General features: G+C 41.7%; 1 protein-coding gene across 1 annotated transcript in view; it reads right to left on the minus strand.

Annotated features, from left to right (window-relative positions):
• The window catches only part of LOC126252114 (gamma-glutamyl hydrolase B-like), a 191,389-nt gene extending 172,240 nt beyond the window's left edge, over positions 1-19,149 (minus strand). The window contains exons 1-2 of the mRNA XM_049952981.1: positions 19,143-19,149; positions 4,699-4,828 (exon numbers count right to left, since the gene is read on the minus strand). Of these exons, the coding sequence (XP_049808938.1) occupies positions 4,699-4,828; positions 19,143-19,149 (137 nt within the window). The remainder of the gene's footprint in view (positions 1-4,698; positions 4,829-19,142) is intronic.
• Positions 19,150-21,137: the final 1,988 nt, after the last annotated feature.

Consider the following 21,137-nt stretch of genomic DNA (forward strand, 5'->3'; position numbering starts at 1 on the left):
AATAATGTTCATATCTGGAGAGTTTTCTGGTCAGCGGAAGTGTTTAAACTCAGAGTAGTGTTCCTGTAACAATTCTGGCTGTGTGTGGTGTTGCATTGTCCTGCTGGAAGTTCCCAAGTCCTTCGGAATGCACAATGGACATGGATGGATGCAGGTGATCAGACAGGATGCTTACGTACGTGTAACCTGTCAGAGTCGTATCTAGACGCATCAAGGGTTCAGTATCACTCCAACTGCAAACGCCCTACACCATTATAGAGCCTCTATCAGCTCGAACAGTCCCCTGCTCACATACAGGGTCCATGGATTCATTACGTTGTCTCCATACCCGTACACGTCCATCTCCTCGATTCAATTTGAATGTTTCCAGTCATCGACTGTCCAGGCGAGGCATAAAGCTTTGTTTCATGCACTCGTCAAGGACACAAGAGTGGCCCTTCGGCTTTGAAAGCCCATATCGATTACGCTTCGTTGAATTGTTCACACACTGACACTTGGTGATGGCCCAACATTGAAAAATGGTTCAGATGGCTCTAACTACTATGACACTTAACAGCTGAAGTCATCAGTCCCCTAGACTTACAACTACTTAAACCTAACTAAGGACATCACACACATCTATCCTCGAGGCAGGATTCTAACCTGCAACGTAGCAGCAGCGCTGTTCCGGACTGAAAAGCCTTGAACCGCTCGGCCACAGCGGCCGGCCCCAGCATTGAAATCTGCAGCAATTTGCGGAAGGGTTACACTTCTGTCACGTTGAACGATTCTCTTCAGTCGTCTTTGGTCCCGTTCTTGCAGGATCTTTTTCCGGCAGCAGCGATGTCGGAAATTTGATGTTTCACCGGATCCCTGATATTCACGGTATACTCGTGAAAAAGGGGTACGGGAAAATCCCCACTTCATCGCCACCTTGGAGATGCTGCATGCCATAGCTCGTGAGCCGACTGTAACACCACGTTCAAACTCACTTACATCTTGACAACCTGTCACTGTAGCAGCAGTAACCATTCTAACAACTGCGTCAGACGCTTATTTTATATATCGCATATTGTAAATTTTACATAACATTTGTACTCAGAGCTAATATTGTAAACAACCAGTTGACTTTGGAGACGTTCCAAATAACTCAAGCATTTCTGAAGCCAGAGGCATTTGTAAACTGAAAGTACTTGAAGAACAGGTGTATGTGTACTTAGCTCTGCAAAACAAAATTGTGCAGTACTAGCTAAACTGCTGCAATGTGTAAGTTGGGAAGCTATCAAGCTACCAACTTATAAGACCTCATACGTACCAGAAGGAACGACGCTTAATTAAACAAGAGAGACAATTACCACATGGAGACTTCGTGGTATTAACGAACCTGGGAGAAGAAAAACGCAACGCAGTCTGAAGGAGAGGACGATGAAAAAGCTAAGTACTAACTTTACTTTCACCTTTGTTGGCACACTAGACTCACATTCGGGAAGACGACGGTCCCTCAAACCCGCGTTCGGCCATCCTGATTTAGGTTTTCCGCCATTTCCCTAAATGGCTTCAGGCATATGGCGGGATGGTTCCTTTCAAAGGGCACGGGCGACTTCCTTCCCCATCCTTACCTAACCTGATGGGACCGATGACCTCGCTGTTGGGTCCCATCCCCCAAATCAACCAACCACCCAACTTTCACCTTTGTAGCCATCCAGCTATATTGCGACATCGGTACTTCGCTGTGCATATCCCATGTTAAATAAGACCACATACAAGATCCACACAAGAACACTGAGCGCACACTTACAAGCATTGCCTGTACTATCCACTTCCACGTAGCAGACAGACGTGAATGAGAGGACAGACTGACCCATATCTCAACAATACTGGTGTCCTGACACATAATTTTACGAAATTTTCTTCTAGTTTTGACCGACACTTTCTCCTGTAGCAATATGTGACATGTCCTGTATTCTACGAGGGTGAGTCAAATGAAAACCTTAAATATATTTTAAAATATTATTTATTGTGCAGAAGTGGTACAAAGCTGTATCACTTTTCAACATAATCTCCCCCACGCTCAGTGCAAGTCCTCTAGCGCTTACAAAGTGCATAAATTCCTTTAGAAAAAAAATTCTTTTGGTAGTCCGCACAACCACTCATGCACTGCGTGGCGTACCTCTTCATCAGAACGGAACTTCTTTCCTCCCATTGCTGGGGCAAGGTCTGGTGAGTATTGTGGATGAGGAAGACACTCGTTTCCGGTTGGTGAAGTGAACCCAGGTTTCGTCCCCAGTAACGATTCTTGCAAGGAAGCCATCACCTTCTCGTTCAAAGCGCCGAAGAAGTTCTTCACAAGCATCAACACGTCGTTCTCTCATTTCAGGAGTCAGCTGCCGTGGCACCCATCTTGCAGACACTTTGTGAAACTGGAGCACATCATGCACAATGTGGTGCGCTGAACCATGACTAATCTGTAAACATGCTGCATTGTCATTCAGTGTCAATCGGTGGTTTTCCTTCACTATGGCTTCAACTGCTGCAGTGTTCTGTGGAGTCAGAACTCGTTGTGCCTGACCTGGACGAGGAGCATCTATCACTGGAGCCACACCATTTGCGAACTTCCTACTGCATTCGTAGACTTGCTGCTGTGACAAACATGCATCACCGTACTGAACTTTCATTCGTCGATGAATTTCAATAGGTTTCACACCTTAACTACGCAAAACCCGAGTAATAAAACGCTGTTCTGTCTTGGTGCAAGTCGCAAGTGGGGCGGCCATCTTTATACTGCGACGGTATGTGTGCATCTGCACTATGCTGCCACCTACAGGCCATTCTGCACGCCGTTTGTAGCAGGCTTACCAATTTACAGGATAACGGCGCGAAATTTCGATTTGTTACTACAAATTTTAGGTTTTCATTTGACTCACCCTCGTACTTCAAGTTGATGGTGAAGGAAGGGGGAAATGATGTGCAAATGTGGCTCAAATGGCTCTGAGCACTATGGGACTCAACTGCTGTGGTCATAAGTCCCCTAGAACTTAGAAATACTTAAACCTAACTAACCTAAGGACAGCACACAACACCCAGCCATCACGAGGCAGAGAAAATCCCTGACCCCGCCGGGAATCGAACCCGGGAACCCGGGCGTGGGAAGCGAGAACGCTACCGCACGACCACGAGATGCGGGCTGTGCAAATGTGCTCCAAAATCTTTACCGCCTCTGTTGAATAAATCCTTCCTGCACCAAGTTACAATCAGGTGACAAAGGTCGTGGGACAGCGATACGCAAATATACAGATGGCAGTAATAACGCGGACACAAGATAGAAAAGGCAGTGCATTGGCGGAGCTGTCATTTGTTCTCAGGTGATTTATGTGAAAAGGTTTTCGATGTGATTACAGCCGCAAGAGGATAATTAACAAACTTTCAACGAAGAATCGTAGTTGGAGCTACACACAATGCATATTCCATTTCGGAAGTCGTTAGGGAATTCAATATTCCGAGATCCGTAGTGTCAAGAGTGTGCAGAAATACCAAATTTCAGTCATTACCTCTCACCACAGACAACGCAGTGGCCGAAGGAATTCACTTAAAGACCGAGAGAAGCGGTTGTGTGCTAACAGACAAGCAACACCGTTAACAAACCACAGAAATCAGCGTGGGACGTACCACGAACATACCGGTTAGGACAGGGCGGTAAAATTTGGTGTTAATAAAGTATGGTAGCAGCCGCGAGTGCCTTTCGTGACAACACGACATTGCCTGCAGCGCCTCTCCTGGGCTCGTGAACGTATCGGTTGGACCCTAGACGACCGGAAAACCATGGCCTGGTGAGATGAGCCCCACTTTCAGTTGGTATGAGCTGATGGTATAGTTCTAGTGGGGCGCAGGCCCCACGAAGCTATGGACGCAAGTCGCCAAAAAGGCACTGAGCGAGCTGATGGTGGCTCCATAATGGTGTGGGCTGTATTTGTATGGAATGGACTGGGTCCTCCAGTCCAAATGAACCGATGATAGGCTGGTAGTCATTATGTTCGGCTTGCTGGAGACCATTTGCAGTCATTCATGGACTTCATGTTCCCAGACAACGATGGAATTTTTATGGATCACAATGCGTCGTGTCACCGAATCACAATTGTTCGTGACTGGTTTGAAGAACATTCTGGACATGATTCGGCCATTCAGATCGCCCGACGTGGATTTCATTGAGAATTTATGGGAGATAATCGAGAGGTCAGTTGGTGCACAAAATCCTGCACAGGCAACACTTTCGCAATTATGGACAACTACAGTTGCAGCATGGCTCAATATTTGTGCAGGGGACTTCCAACGGCTTGTTGAACCCATGCGGCGTCGAGCTGCCGCACTACGTCTGGGAAAAGGAGGTCCGACACTATGTTAGGAGGTAGTCCAAGACTTTTGTCACCTCAATGTAAAAAGCCATTTGTTATCCGCACTGGATGTGCGGCACAGAGGTGACGCAATAAGGTGTGTAGGCAATGGACACCTCTAAGACGACAAACTGACACAGAAGATCGTTCGGACCATGTTTTGGAGACTGGGAGCGGCCTTCGTGAAGCTGACCCAAGAATGAGGCAGCGAGAGTCATTCGACGTGTGGCCTGTCAGTGGGTCTGAAATAGAGTAATACGTTGAGTGACGAGGTAAGCACGGGTTTTTAAGCAGACCGGACTACGGGGCGCGGAGTCTGCCGACGACGTACCGTACGGGCACGACCCTGGCGCCGCCGCCCTCCACGAACTTGACGTAGGACGCCGCGATGTAGCTGCCGCAGCTGGCGTTGCCGCAGAACTTCCTCACGAACGAGGCCGGCGCCTCCTGCGACAGGACACCTGCAACACGACACACTTCTCTAGAGCCGCGGAACTATGACGAACGATAGGCTGCTTACTTAATTACTTCCTCTGTGCATCACTTTGCACGATGTATCGATTTACAAGTGCAGATGTGGAGTCTTACAGCAATTTATTTTGTTAGGAACTGCAGATTAAAAATGAATAAATTGCAGAAATGCAGCAAACTATGGAGACGCGCCCTGGATAAGTTAAACGTACAGTAAGTGTCGAGTTTTTCCGAGGGAGTGTTACAAAATGATTCAGTGAAACAGGGGAAAGGAATATAATAGAAGAGGAATGGATAGCTGTGGGACTGAAAGGCAGTAAAAGATCAAATAGGGATAATTGGATAGCATTGGTGATACAGAAGTTAAGTGAAGAAAGGAGAAAATATAAGGAAGTAGGAAATGATAGAGCCAAAATGGAATACAGACACTTGAAAAAATAAGGTTGACGAAAGTGCAAAATGGCAAAGTAAAAATGACTAGAAAATAAGTGCAAACCTGCAGAAGCACCTATGACTGTCTGACAGACAGGTACGACCTATCGGAGAAAATAGCTGCATGAATATCGAGAACTTATATGGCAAGCCAGTACAACACAAAGAAGGGAAGACTGAATGATGAAAGGGATATACATAAGGGCTATACAAAATGAACGAACTTGAAGGCAGTATAATGGAAATGGAAGAGGAAGTTCATGAAGATGAGGTGAGAGATATGAAACTGCGACAGTAATTTGACAGAGCACTGAAAGACCTAAGTCGAAATAAGGCACCTGGTCTAACCGAAGTCCTCTCAGAATTATTGAGGTCCTTGGGAGAACAAACCAAAATATAACTATTATAACAGATGCGCAAAATATATGAGACAGGCGGATTATCATCAGACTTCAGGAACAATCTAAGGAAGATAGGTGCTAACATATTTGAATATAGCCAAACAGTCAGTTAAATAATAATCAAACAATCAGTTAAATAAGTTATTGTTGCGAAGTAATGACACGAATTATTTGCAGAAGAACGGAAAACTTACTATAAGCCAACCACGTGGAAGTTCAGTTGGGAATCCGGGTAAATTTAAGAACACAGAAGCCAATACTGACTATATGTTTTATCACAACAGATAGGAAACACACACTTATAGTATTTGTAGATATGGGGAAAGCCTTTAACAATGTTGACTGTAATCACTTTCAGTACAAACAAACAAAAGCAACATGTTATCTACAACCTGCCCAGAAACCAGACTACACTCATAACAATCGGAAGACGTGAAATGAAAGCATGAGTTGAGAAGGGCGTGAGGAAATGTTGTAGCGTATCCCTAATCTTTCGTGTCGTTCAGTGTGTACATTAACCAAGCAGTAAGGAAAGAAATGGAAAAAATCGAAATGAAAGTAAAGCCCAGTGAGCTCAGGTTGTAAGTTTAAGATTTGACGACAGCATTTCAATTTTGTCAGACATAGCAGATGACTTGGAAGGCCAGAAGAACAGGTTATTAGATGAACAGCAACAACAAAAGTAAAACAAAGGTAATGGATAGTAGTCTAATACGAGGAAGTAGACATTAAAGATAATTGGTAAGCTTTAGTGTTTGGGTAGCAAAATGACTGACGATGCCCGAAGAAGAGACGATATAAAATGTAGACTGGCAACTGCAAGAAAACATTTCTGAAAAAGAGGGTTTTGTTAACATTTATACATATAAATACATACACGGTGAACCAGAACTCCACCGACAAACATTCAGATTTGTTCAGGGATACCTTCTGAGTATTTTAGTACAAGGAGACCATAGTCTCCGGTAGCTCGTTACAGAGTAGTAACGAAATTGTGATTCAGTGGGTTTGTTACCGCAGTAACCCCTTGTTTCTGTGAAAATATCTTCACAACAGTGAAGAAGCCTGTACTACGCTGTAACCAAAACGTGCAACACGAAACACAGAGTAGGCAACAATCCCTAGAAGATGCGAAAGCACATATTACCGTCGTGGCGCTCTGCCATTTCGTTAACAATAAGTGAACCCAGACGCCAGGTGCACATTGGCCAGTTCTTCATGTAACTACGAATCTCCGCTGGTGTAGAACTAATATTGCTAGAAAAACAACCCGGAGACAGCTCAGAAGAGTACTGAAATCAAGGTTACACGGCGCTGAGTAAATAGGGCTAATACTGTTACCAGCAGCGAGTACCGTGATGAAATGGAACAAGTATGTTCGCAACAAGAGCACACAGCCCATGCCGTAGATATTAGCACTGCTGTGCACTATTTTCGGAGCAATGCAGTTACAAAGCTAACTGGGGCAAGAAACCAAACGCAATGTAATAGCTCTGTAACTAGCAGCTGGAAACCATGGTTCCCTTGCACTAAAATACTCAGAAGGCATTCCTGAACAACCTCTGAAAAGTTGTGGGTGCTGTTCTGGTTCACCCTGTACATAATTTAAAGTCCCCCGCCACGTTTTTTCCGCCTGTAAGTGAACGCTAATCTTAGGAAATACGGTAAGGATTTTGATACGGTTTTCAGTAATAGATAGACTGATTCACAAGGAAGTTTCGTGTTTATAATTTACTACCTGTACGGTATGTACAATGTTTTCCTTATTATTTAATCTAATTTTTGGTTAGTTATACTCATCGTTCATGTGCAAACCAACACATTGTGCAAACAGTGCAAGACCAGATACCAATGTTCGTAGTTCTAGCTTCAAAATTGCCTTAACAGCGGCGTACTTTCAGAACAGCTTACATCCTCTATTTCACCCCCTTAACCGTGGAATTTAGAAAACTCCTTTCTTAAATGACGTCTGCAGTATAAGATTAACACCCCCTCCAAAATTCAAGTTTCTAATTGCTTTAATGACGACATACTTTCAAAAAACCGTGCATCCCCTATTTCACTCCATTAGAAGCGGAATTTCAAAAAATTTCTGCTTAAACGATGCCTGCTGTATGAGATCAACACCCTCCTCAAATTTGAAGTTTTCATCCTTAGCGATTTGGGCTGGCCGATAATGACTCAGTGAATCAGTCAGACCCTATTTCAACCCCTTGAAGGCTGAATTTCCAGACACAGTGAAACATGGAGTTTTGATTTGTAACCAGTAAGTCAAATACTAGTTTTCATAGAAGTAGCTTCAAAAATGCTTTAGCAGTACTTTAACAATGATTTATTTTTAAAAAATCTTTCACTCACTGAACAACCTTAGGGGTTGAATTTCCAAAAATGCTGAAACGCGTATTTTTTATTTTTGACCAAGAATAGTAGTTCTGGCTTTAAAATTGCGTTAATAGCGACATATTTTTTAAAAAAAACTTTCTTCCCCTATTTCAAAGCCTCAGGGGTGGAATTTTGAAAAATCTCCTTTTAAATAATGCCTACAATATAAGATCAACACCTTCTCCTATTTCAAGTTTCTATCCTTGGTGGTTTGGACTGGCAATGATGAGTCAATCAATATACAGGGTGGTCAGAAACAATCTGAAAAGCTTGTAAGGGTGTTGCACGCTAGGTTAGTAGGGTTGTTGTTGTTGTGGTCTTCAGTCCTGAGACTGGTTTGATGCAGCTCTACATGCTACTCTATCCTTTGCAAGCTTTTTCATCTCCCAGTACCTACTGCAACCTACATCCTTCTGAATCTGCTTAGTGTATTCATCTCTTGGTCTCCCTCTACGATTTTTACCCTCCACGCTGCCCTCCAATACTAAATTGGTGATCCCTTGATGCCTCAGAACATGTCCTACCAACCGATCCCTTCTTCTGGTCAAGTTGTGCCACAAACTTCTCTTCTCCCCAATCCTATTCAATACTTCCTCATTAGTTATGTGATCTACCCATCTAATCTTCAGCATTCTTCTGTAGCACCACATTTCGAAAGCTTCTATTCTCTTCTTGTCCAAACTATTTATCGTCCACGTTTCACTTCCATACATGGCTACACTCCATACAAATACTTTCAGAAATGACTTCCTGACACTTAAATCTATACTCTATGTTAACAAATTTCTCTTCTTCAGAAACGCTTTCCTTGCCATTGCCAGTCTACATTTTATATCCTCTCTACTTCGACCATCATCAGTTATTTTGCTCCCCAAATAGCAAAAATCCTTTACTACTTTAAGTGTCTCATTTCCTAATCTAATTCCCTCAGCATCACCCGACTTAATTAGACTACATTCCATTATCCTTGTTTTGCTTTTGTTGATGTTCATCTTATATCCTCCTTTCAAGACACTGTCCATTCCATTCAACTGCTCTTCCAAGTCCTTTGCTGTCTCTGACAGAATTACAATGTCATCGGCGAACCTCAAAGTTTTTATTTCATCTACATGAATTTTAATACCTACTCCGAATTTTTCTTTTGTTTCCTTTACTGCTTGCTCACTATACATATTGAATAACATCGGGGAGAGGCTACAACCCTGTCTTACTCCCTTCCCAACCACTGCTTCCCTTTCATGTCCGTCGAATCTTATAACTGCCATCTGGTTTCTGTACAAATTGTAAATAGCCTTTCGCTCCCTGTATTTTACCCCTGCCACCTTTAGAATTTGAAAGAGAGTATTAGTAGGGTACGCTGAGAAAAAATTGTCAAGAAAAAAGTCCGATAAGCTGCGCCATTTTCGGGTTACGCGGGGATTTTCATGGAATTGACAGAAAATGTTAACTTTCAATCAAATTTTTTATTTGATACAAGTAGAACTCATGGACAATAAATTACTAAAGTTTCAGTGATGTAAACGCATCCGAGGTGCCTGAAGCGTAATAAGTAAATGTGTACACGCTCTTCCTGCCACCCCAACTCTTTGAAGCTATATTTCAATACTAGTTGATGAACAACGATTCCATGAATAACTTTAAAGCAAAGTTAGACACGATACATCTAGTCTTTGTTTTTATAGGTCATCTGTGACTCTGTTCTGCATCTTCGAAATAATGACGAAGCAACTCCTTTGTTTACGAAGAAGAAATTCTTGTTTGTCCACATTTTCATCTGCTATAGTTGTCAGAATTGCAACTTATGATACAGTTCTTGCATTTAATGGTGGAAAGGTAGAGGGGATGAAGGTATTAGAGAGAATGGGCATTAAGATGGGAAATTTCACTCAAGGAATCTTGAGTAAAGTAGATTTACAGCGCCTCTCTGCAGCTGAAAAGTCAGCTGAAGACCTAGTAAAGGAAATACGGGAGAAAACAAAAAACCGTATGAGAAGCCTTGAAGGGAAAGAAGACCGTGAGTACAAATCTGGAGCCTTCTGAAGAGATGACAGAAGAAAAAACCGTTAGGTTCAACTTTAAATTGCGTGTCTTGAAAATAATATTTTTTAAAGTTCGTGTGCCTTTTCCTTAAAATCTATGAGGGGTAGAATTATGAAATTTTGTACACTTATTTCTAAAAACTCAATAAATGTTGTCTCAAGAGTAAATTTAGAAATCTGAATGTAATATGAGATATGTGACAAAGTGCTTGGAATTCTACATTGATTTTATAGCATATTTGCATAACTATAATTAGAAATTATTAAAACTCTACTATTCGATATATTAAAAAATACCTAATGAGAGAAACTTATTACATGCAAAGATATTAAACAGAGAAAATGGCAGAAATTTCTTGAGTAGTTTCTGAGAAAAAGGTAAATATATTATTTTTTCAAAATAAAATTTTTAAATTCAATAAAAAAGTTAAAGATATATAATCCAAGGAAACTGACATTAGATGTGTTAATTTCATGTAAAGCATGGTACAAAATTTCATTGCTCTTTCTTCAAAATTGTGGATTTGGTGCATCTTGTAAGTAGTGTGTGTTTTTTACGATGTCCCCCCCCCCCCCCTTAATTGGCACTGAAGTTAACCAATCAGGCCGTTGCCCATTCAAATTCAAGCGGCCCTCCAGAGACGGTGTCGCCAAACGTGTTCTTCGTTTGATTTTCTAAAACCAGACAAAAGAGTGACACAAATGTTGGACAAGGGACGGTAGTGAGGATCGAACCCGAATCAGGGGCTGAACAGCCTCGTGCGCAATTGTCTACGCTATGAGAACAACTGACAATAATTGTATATGGCGGGCCATTTGAACATGTTCGCGCAACGGCCCGATACGCTAACTTCAATGCTAATTAACTCGGAAACGGCGCAACGTATCGAAGTTTTTCCTAAACAACTATTGCTCGGCACAGCCTGCCCTCCAACGCCCTTAGGAGCTTTCCGGACTGTTTCTGACCATCCTGTGTAAAGATAATTATAGTAATAATGAGTGTGTAATACAGTTACTGTTATTTGTCTCATATTTGATTGGCGTCTGGAGTGGCATCTTGTGGTAATGATGGGAGCTACGGGCTGATAAGCTACAGAGCAGGTGATACGTGGTACAAAAAGTGATAAACAGTCGCCACAGCTCCATAGAGCAGCAAAGCTAGACCAAAATGTACAAATCCATGCAGTCACTTACCGCGTTATTCTGTCTGTATATGATAGCTAAAGTACATGAACCACTGCAGGGATTTTGATACAGTTTTCACTAAAATCTAGACTTATTTACAAGGAAAGTTTATGTATATAATTTATAAATTCCGCACAGATTCTCTAAACTACGATGAATTAAAGTTCCCCGACGTGTTTTTCTGTATGTATTTGAAGGCTAGTCTCAAGAACTTTTGTAGGGATTTAGATGCGATTTTTACTTATAGATACAATGATTTGCGTGGAAGGTTGTGTACTTAATGTATTATTACTACGCCAGACAAATTGTCTGGCAATAGATATTTAGTGATGTGAATTGCTAGTATAAATTTTACGTGGTAGGAAGTCTTTTCTGAAGGTATTTGTCCGGAATGTAGTTTGTTACAGAAGTGAAATGTGAATGATGCCAGTTCAGACAAGAAGAGATTAGAAGCTTTTGAAATGTGATGCCGCAGAAGAATGTTGAAGACTAGATGGGTAGATCAGATAACTAAAGAGGACGTTCAGAATCTAACAAGGGAAAAATAAAATTTATAGTATAGTATGACGAAAAGAAGAGCTCAGTTGGTAGGAAACATCTTTAGCCATCACATTCAGTTTGTTTATGAAGGGAAGCGTGGGAAGCAAAAATAGCAGAGGGAGACAGAGGCTTGACTTCAACAAGCAGGTTCATGTGGATATAGGGTGAATGGTTCTGCACAGAATAGACTAGTGTCCAGAGCTGCATCAAACCACTCTTGGGACTGAAGACCACAACATTAACAATATCTTTTTTTCACAGCATAAAATTCAGTCATAAGTTACAAATAAATTTTTATTATTCCTTACCAGTTTAGACAAATTAATTTGCTATCTTCAAAAGCCTACAAAATTAGGGATATTATAAATCTTTACATCTTGGCTACACATTTGTGTCAAGTATAAAAAGTATATTACAGAGACTTATTTAGTACAGGTGTGGTAGATGTCAATGTCTACTTCACAGGAGCATAATGCTATGATGTTTCTAGAAATGTACATATTGTATGCGATTATTTTGAACACTGATTGATAGTTTACAGCAACTCAGTCACATCAATGTATCCGTTATGCAAGCAGCAGGGAGCATGTATAAAACCACATATAAAATATATAACCAAGATATGTAAATAAGTTATATGTAATACATCTGAAGAAAACATGACACATAGTTCTAATGTTTGAAAGGGGTGGACTAATTTTCACATTTTTAAGAGGTGATATGCAATCAGAAAAGTGCCTGTTTTTTAATGCAAGTTGATCACTCACCAAATCTTTTGAATTTAGATGGGGATGTTTATATACTTCAAATTCTTTTAGAAGGTTCATTCTACAGCTCTTGTCAAATATTTATTAAACTCCTAATTTTTACGTTTCTGAAGGTGACTACTTTGTCCAGACTGGTAAAACATAAAAGATTTATTTGCTAATGATGACTCAATTTTATCCTGAAAAAATAATACTACCGCTGTTGAAAATTATAGCCATAAAATAATAACATCATCTTAATGACTTGGAATGGGTGTTCATGGAATATTAACTTAATTAGTATTTAACTGTGGCTAAATCCTGATCATTTACAGATGCATTCACAGAACTGAAAACAATCTTTAGTTTAATTACTTAAGTACATGACACTGTACTAAATAAGTTACAAGTTTTCTAACCAGTTCTTCTATGGGATAGAAGAAGTTGCTTAAAAGGAACTCATTCAGCTTTGCAACCTGTCAGACATTTAATACCACTGGGCACAAGTCATATCAAATCTAGTCAGAACCATGATTTACCCATTTCTGAGCTGAAGTGCATTTGTAAAAAAGTAATGAATGGTACTTTATCTTCAAGTATTGTAATTATGGGTGTCATTATTTATTCTGAACTCTAGTGGATTATCCACAAAAAATTTCACAAGAGATTATTTGTACTATGATGATGAGTCTAAAATATGCACCACCTTACAGACTAGCACACATGGTGATCGAGGGCGAGCACAACATTTTATTCTTACAGTACTCATTTGTGCAATGAAGCCTGACTTCCTTTGACGAGATCCCCCATACTATAATTCTGCTTGATATTACTGAATGAAAATAAGCCAAGTATCTTAAGAATGTGTTGTACGTTTGGTGGTCTGCAGCTTGTGATATTGTAAATATATCATATTATTAATTAAGTGTTCAGCGAAAGATGCTTCTTTCGAACTCTTAATTAATAAGATGATATATTTACAAAGATTTGTTCCTCACCAAGGCCTATAATAGCACAAATTGCAAAAGTGGATGAATTAAGTAATTTAAAAGCTGTACAGTATCTATTTACAACTATATATATATATATATATATATATATACATATATATATATATATATATATATATATATATATATGTTGTTGTCGTGGTCTTCAGTCCTGAAACTGGTTTGATGCAGCTCTCCATGCTACGCTATCCTGTGCAAGTTTCTTCATCTCCCAGTACCTACTGCAACCTACCTCATTCTGAATCTGCTTAGTTTATTCATCTCTTGGTCTCCCTCTACGATTTTTACCCTCCACGCTGCCTTCCAATACTAAATTGGTGATCCCTTGATGCCTCAGAACATGTCCTACCAACCGATCCCTTCTTCTAATCAAGTTGTGCCACAAATCCCTCTTTTCCCCAATCCTATTCATTACCTCCTCATTAGTTATGTGATCTACCCATCTAATCTTCAGCATTCTTCTGTAGCACCACATTTCGAAAGCTTCTTTTCTCTTCTTGTCCAAACTATTTATCGTTCATGTTTCACTACCATACATGGCTACACTCCATACATATACTTTCAGAAGCGACATCCTGACACTTAAATCTATACTCGATGTTAACAAATTTCTCTTCTTCTGAAACGCTTTCCTTGTCATTGCCAGTCTACATTTTATTTCATCTCTATTTCGACCATCATCAGTTATTTTGCTCCCCAAATAGCAAAACTCCTTTACTACTTTAAGAGTCTCATTTCCTAATCTAGCTCCCTAGGCATCACCCGAGTTAATTCGAGTACATCCCATTATCCTCGTTTTGCTTTTGTTGATGTTCATCTTATATCCTACTTTCAAGACACTGTCCATTCCGTTCAACTGCTCTTCCAAGTCCTGTGCTGTCTCTGACAGAATTACAATGTCATCGGAGAACCTCAAAGTTTTTATTTCTTCTCCAAGAATTTTAATACCTACTCCGAATTTTTCTTTTGTTTCCTTTACTGCTTGCTCAATATACAGATTGAACAACATCGGGGAGAGGCTACAACGCTGTCCCTCGACTCTTATAACTGCCATCTGGTTTCTGTACAAATTGTAAATAGCCTTTCGCTCCCTGCTACCTTCAGAATTTGAAAGAGAGTATTCCAGTCAACATTGTCAAAAGCTTTCTCTAAGTCTACAAATGCTAGAAACGTAGGTTTGCCTTTTCTTAATCTAGCTTCTAAAATAAGTCGTAGGGTCAGTATTGCCTCATGTGTTCCAATATTTCTACGGAATCCAAACTGATCTTCCCCGAGGCCGGCTTCTACCAGTTTTTTCCATTCGTCTGTAAAGAATACGCGTTACTATTTTGCAGCCGTGACTTATTAAACTGATAGCTCGGTAATTTTCACATCTGTCAACGCCTGCTTTCTTTGGGATTGAAATTATTATATTATTCTTGAAGTCTGTGGGTATTTCGCCTGTCTCATACATTTTGCTCACCAGATGGTAGAGTTTTGTCAGGACTGGCTCTCCCGAGGCTGTCAGTAGTTCTGATGGAATGTTGTCTACTCCCAGAGCCTTGTTTCGACTTAGGTCTTTCAGTGCTCTATCAAACTTTTCACGCAGTATCATATCTCCGATTTCATCTTCATTTACCTCCTCTTCCATTTCCATAATATTGTCCTCAAGAACATCGCCCCTGTATAGGCCCTCTATATACTCCTTCCACCTTTCTGCTTTCCCTTCTTTGCTTAGAACTGGGTTTCCATCTGAGCTCTTGATATTCATGGAAGCGATTCTCTTTCATCCAAAGGTCTCTTTAATTTTCCTGTAGGCAGTATCTATTTTACCCCTAGTGAGATAAGCCTCCACATCCTTACATTTGTCCTCTAGCCACGCCTGTTTAGCCATTATGCACTTCCTGTCGATCTCATTTTTGAGACGTTTGTATTCCTTTTTGCCTGCTTCATTTACTGCATTTTTATATTTTCTCCTTTCGTCAACTAAATTCAATATTTCTTCTGTCACCCAAGGGTTTCTACTAACACTCGTACACTCCTGGAAATGGAAAAAAGAACACATTGACACCGGTGTGTCAGACCCACCATACTTGCTCCGGACACTGTGAGAGGGCTGTACAAGCAATGATCACACGCACGGCACAGCGGACACACCAGGAACCGCGGTGTTGGCCGTCGAATGGCGCTAGCTGCGCAGCATTTGTGCACCGCCGCCGTCAGTGTCAGCCAGTTTGCCGTGGCATACGGAGCTCCATCGCAGTCTCTAACACTGGTAGCATGCCGCGACAGCGTGGACGTGAACCGTATGTGCAGTTGACGGACTTTGAGCGAGGGCGTATAGTGGGCATGCGGGAGGCCGGGTGGACGTACCGCCGAATTGCTCAACACGTGGGGCGTGAGGTCTCCACAGTACATCGATGTTGTCGCCAGTGGTCGGCGGAAGGTGCACGTGCCCGTCGACCTGGGACCGGACCGCAGCGACGCACGGATGCACGCCAAGACCGTAGGATCCTACGCAGTGCCGTAGGGGACCGCACCGCCACTTCCCAGCAAATTAGGGACACTGTTGCTCCTGGGGTATCGGCGAGGACCATTCGCAACCGTCTCCATGAAGCTGGGCTACGGTCCCGCACACCGTTAGGCCGTCTTCCGCTCACGCCCCAACATCTTGCAGCCCGCCTCCAGTGGTGTCGCGACAGGCGTGAATGGAGGGACGAATGGAGACGTGTCGTCTTCAACGATGAGAGTCGCTTCAGCCTTGGTGCCAATGATGGTCGTATGCGTGTTTGGCGCCGTGCAGGTGAGCGCCACAATCAGGACTGCATACGACCGAGGCACACAGGGCCAACACCCGGCATCATGGTGTGGGGAGCGATCTCCTACACTGGCCGTACACCACTGGTGATCGTCGAGGGGACACTGAATAGTGCACGGTACATCCAAACCGTCATCGAAACCATCGTTCTACCATTCCTAGACCGGCAAGGGAATTTGCTGTTCCAACAGGACAATGCACGTCCGCATGTATCCCGTGTCACCCAACGTGCTCTAGAAGGTGTAAGTCAACTACCCTGGCCAGCAAGATCTCCGGATCTGTCCCCCATTGAGCATGTTTGGGACTGGATGAAGCGTCGTCTCACGCGGTCTGCACGTCCAGCACGAACGCTGGTCCAACTGAGGCGCCAGGTGGAAATGGCATGGCAAGCCGTTCCACAGGACTACATCCAGCATCTCTACGATCGTCTCCATGGGAGAATAGCAGCCTGCATTGCTGCGAAAGGTGGATATACACTGTACTAGTGCCGACATTGTGCATGCTCTGTTGCCTGTGTCTATGTGCCTGTGGTTCTGTCAGTGTGATCATGTGATGTATCTGACCCCAGGAATGTGTCAATAAAGTTTCCCCTTCCTGGGACAATGAATTCACGGTGTTCTTATTTCAATTTCCAGGAGTGTATTTTTACCTACTTGATCCTCTGCTCCCTTCACTACTTCATCTCTCAAAGCTACCTATTCTTCTTCTACTGTATTTCTTTCCCCCGGTTCTTTTCAATTGTTCGCTTATGCTCTCCCTGAAACTCTGTACAACCTCTGGTATAGTCAGTTTATCCAGATCCCATCTCCTTAAATTCCCACCTTTTTGCAGTTTCTTCAGTTTTATCTACAGTTCATAACCAATAGATTGTGGTCCGAGTCCACATCTGCCCCTAGAAATGTCTTACAATTTAAAACCTGGTTCCTAAATCTCTGTCTTACCATTATATAATCTATCTGAAACCTGTCGGTATTTCCAGGCTTCTTCCACGTATACAACCGTCTTTTATGATTCTTGAACCAAGTGTTAGCTATGATTAAGTTGTGCTCTGTGCAAAATTCCACCAGGCGGCTGCCTCTTTCATTTCTTACCCCCAATCCATACTCACCTACTACGTTTCCTTCTCTCCCTTTTCCTACTACCGAATTTCAGTCACCCATGACTATTAAATTTGCGTCTCCCCTCACTATCTGTATAATTTCTTTTATTTCATCATACATTTCTTCAATTTCTTCGTCATTTGCAGAGCTAGTTGCCATATAGACTTATACTATTGTCGTAGGCGTGGGCTTCGTGTCTATCTTGGTCACAACAATGCGTTCGCTGTGCTGTTTGTAGTAGCTTACCCGCATTCCTATTGTTTTATTCATTACTAAACCTACCCCTGCATTACTCCTATTTGATTTTGTATTTATAACCCTGTATTCACCTGACCAAAAGTCTTGTTCCTCCTGCCACCGAACTTCACTAAATCCCACTATATCTAACTTTAACCTATCCATTTCCCTTTTTAAATTTTCTAACCTACCTGCCCGATTAAGGGATCTGATATTCCACGCTCCGATCCGTAGAACGCCAGTTTTCTTTCTCCTGATAACGACGTCCTCCTGAGTAGTCCCCGCCGGATTTCCGAATGGGGGACTATTTTACCTCCGGAATATTTTACCCAAGAGGACGCTATCATCATTTATCCATACAGTAAAGCTGCATGGCCTCAGGAAAAATTACGGCCGTAGGTTCCCCTCGCTTTCAGCCGTTCGCAGTACCAGCACAGCAAGGCCGTTTTGGTTAGTGTTACAAGGCCACATCAGTCAATCATCCAGACTGTTGCCCCTGCAACTACTGAAATGGCTGCTGCCCCTCTTCAGGAACCATACGTTTGTCTGGCCTCTCAACGGATACCCCTCCGTTGTTAGTGTGTAGATCTGAATTTACTGTGTTTTCTAAAAATAAGAGAAACATAATTTGTAGAAAACCAGTCAATAATAATTCTAAACATATTTACAGTTACCTCTGTTGACCTATTCATAATGGGATCAGTTTTAATACTTGTGTCATTTGCAAAAAGGAAACTCATGGGATATTTTTACGAACGTTATTTTAACCTATGTGTTATAAAATATGCATATGAAATGTACACAGTAACAATCGTACACAAATTAAATGTTATTAACGGCCGGCCGCGGTGGTCTCGCGGTTCTAGGCGCGCAGTCCGGAACCGCGCGACTGCTACGGTCGCAGGTTCGAATCCTGCCTCGGGCATGGGTGTGTGTGATGTCCTTAGGTTAGTTAGGTTTAAGTAGTTCTAAGTTCTAGGGTACTTATGACCTAAGATGTTGAGTCCCATAGTGCTCAGAGCCATTTGAACCATTTGTTATTAACGGTGATTTGAAATAAAATTGAAACAGATGTTCCAGGACGATGCAGTGAAGTGTAGCAACAATAACCGTACGATTCCGTTGACTCAGATAGGAATCTGTTTTTCGTGATGGTTTTGGGAATCAGAGCAGCTCTGGCGACTATTGAAATAATGTACACCGTACTCTTCACGTGGGCCCAAACAGAAAGGTCAAGCAGCGTTCGTTTAAGTGAGCCCATTGGCCACGCAACAGCTGCTGTTCGTCTTCTCCAATGTTCTCTGCCGAAATGTGCTTGTGGTCCAACAGACGCTGCACTCAGCAATCCGGATTATGCTTTAATGTTCCGTAAATATGTCGTGGGGTAAGTGTTGGTAATCTTGTCCAGATTAAAGTGCTAGCACAATATAATTACCATCCATTCCAGCCCAAATGTTCGTGGAAAAATCCTTTTTCGTGAGGTAACAGCAATGGCGTGAGGATACTCAGACAACCGGGTGTGGCTACTCTATTAAAATAACCGGCACGCATTATATAGGCGTTATCTGTAAATAACGCGCACGCAGTGAACTTTAAAGAGAAGTCTAGGATGCTAGAAGAAGTGGATGGGAAAGCAGTAAAGTAACTGAGGAAGTGGGAACGGAGAGGAATATATGACACAGAAAAAGTCAAGAAAGCAGCACTGAACTGAAATAAATCTAGAAGACCTGTGGAAATTCTTATTAAAGATTAAATGGACATGCATACTAATCAAAAATTATAAAAAAGGATACGTCAAAACAGTGCAACACAGACCAAAAGGCAAAGAAATAGGAACTGGAAGAAAGATATATGTAGATGATGAAATAGCACGGGTTCGGGAGCAGTGCAATAGCAGCAAGGAAAATTTAGAAAGCAGTATGAACCGGTTTTATGTCTGATGAAACACTTAAAACGTTGATATGAAGACTTAATTAAAGAAATAACTATGTTGTGCAATATAATATATGACGCAGGTGAATGATCTAGAGACTTCCTGAAAACGGTGATGATCCCAGTCCCAAAGAAACAAGGAGATAAGAAAACTGGTTTACATATTGCAATTATACTTTTCTCATACACAGCAAAGATGTAGCTGAGTCTCTTAAATAAAATAATGAAGAACGAAATTCAGCTGACGTACAGGTGGGGTTCATAATAAACGCGGTGACGAGGGATGCGATAGGACTGTTGCGGCTTTAGCAGAAATACTTATTGATAAAGAGGAGACTTTTGGTTTCTTTTACAGACCTAGAGAAGGCTTTTTGTAATACAGGATGGAGAATCTTTCACATATACTGGTGAAGATAAGCGCGGACTTAATACATATACGTTATTAAAACAAAAGGTAGAAAGGGTAAGTTACCTTTTCTTTCAACATACAGGGTGAGGCAGCTAAGAAAAGCCACCCCAAATATATCCAGAATGAATAAATACATCAAGGAGCCGTTTTTGCCGGGTTATAGTATGGCGAATTTCCCGACTTTCCCGAGTAATTTTGATCGTTTATAGTCGTCGAACTACGAAATCAACTTTGCTTTTTTTCTGATGGAACTATACAAGTATACTTTCTTCTGCGGCACTAGAAAAAAAGCTTCTAAGAGAATTTCTACGACGTAACATGTGTGGTACTCGATTAAACAGAATCAAGATAACAGGACAGCAGACCACTGTCCCGCCGTCAAGAGCGGAGGTTTCACAAAAGTTTGCCCTGTTACACCAAATGTAAATAAACACGTAACTTAGGTGTGGTTCTTGTGTTTACCTGAGGTGAAAAAAGTGCAAAATGTGTTGCATACCGATGATTTTTTTTTTTTAAGGAAGAAGCATTTACAAATAATGGACATGTCAATTTTCGCAGTAAGCATCAATCGTCAGCTGAAAATCTACCTCGACTCAAAGACGTTGATAAAAACCACGCTCTTGATCTATCAAAGTTTGGTGCGTGTTTTTCAAGACCGGCATCACTGGCCGCTGTTTTATTGATAAGAACCTAAATACACTGGAGTATCTCGAATTCCTAGGATAAATCGAAACGCCAAAGAAACTGGTATAGGCATGCGTATTCAAATACAGAAATATATAAACGATACTGTGGTCAGTAACTCCTATAGTGTCTGGCGCAGTTGTTAGATCGGTTAGTGCTGCTACAATGGCAGGTTATCAAGATTTAAGTGAATCTGAACGTGTGTTATAGTCGGCGCACGAGCGATGAGACACAGCATTTCCTAGGTAGCGATGAAGTGGGGATTTTCCCGTACGACCATTTCACGAGTGTACCGCGAATATCAGGAATCCGGTAAAATATCAAATCTCCGACATCGTTGCGGCTGGAAAAAGATCCTGCAAGAACGGGACCAAAGACGATTGAAGAGAATCGTTCAACGTGACA

This window comes from Schistocerca nitens, chromosome 4 (genome assembly GCF_023898315.1).
Source record: "Schistocerca nitens isolate TAMUIC-IGC-003100 chromosome 4, iqSchNite1.1, whole genome shotgun sequence".
Lineage (NCBI taxonomy): Eukaryota > Metazoa > Arthropoda > Insecta > Orthoptera > Acrididae > Schistocerca > Schistocerca nitens.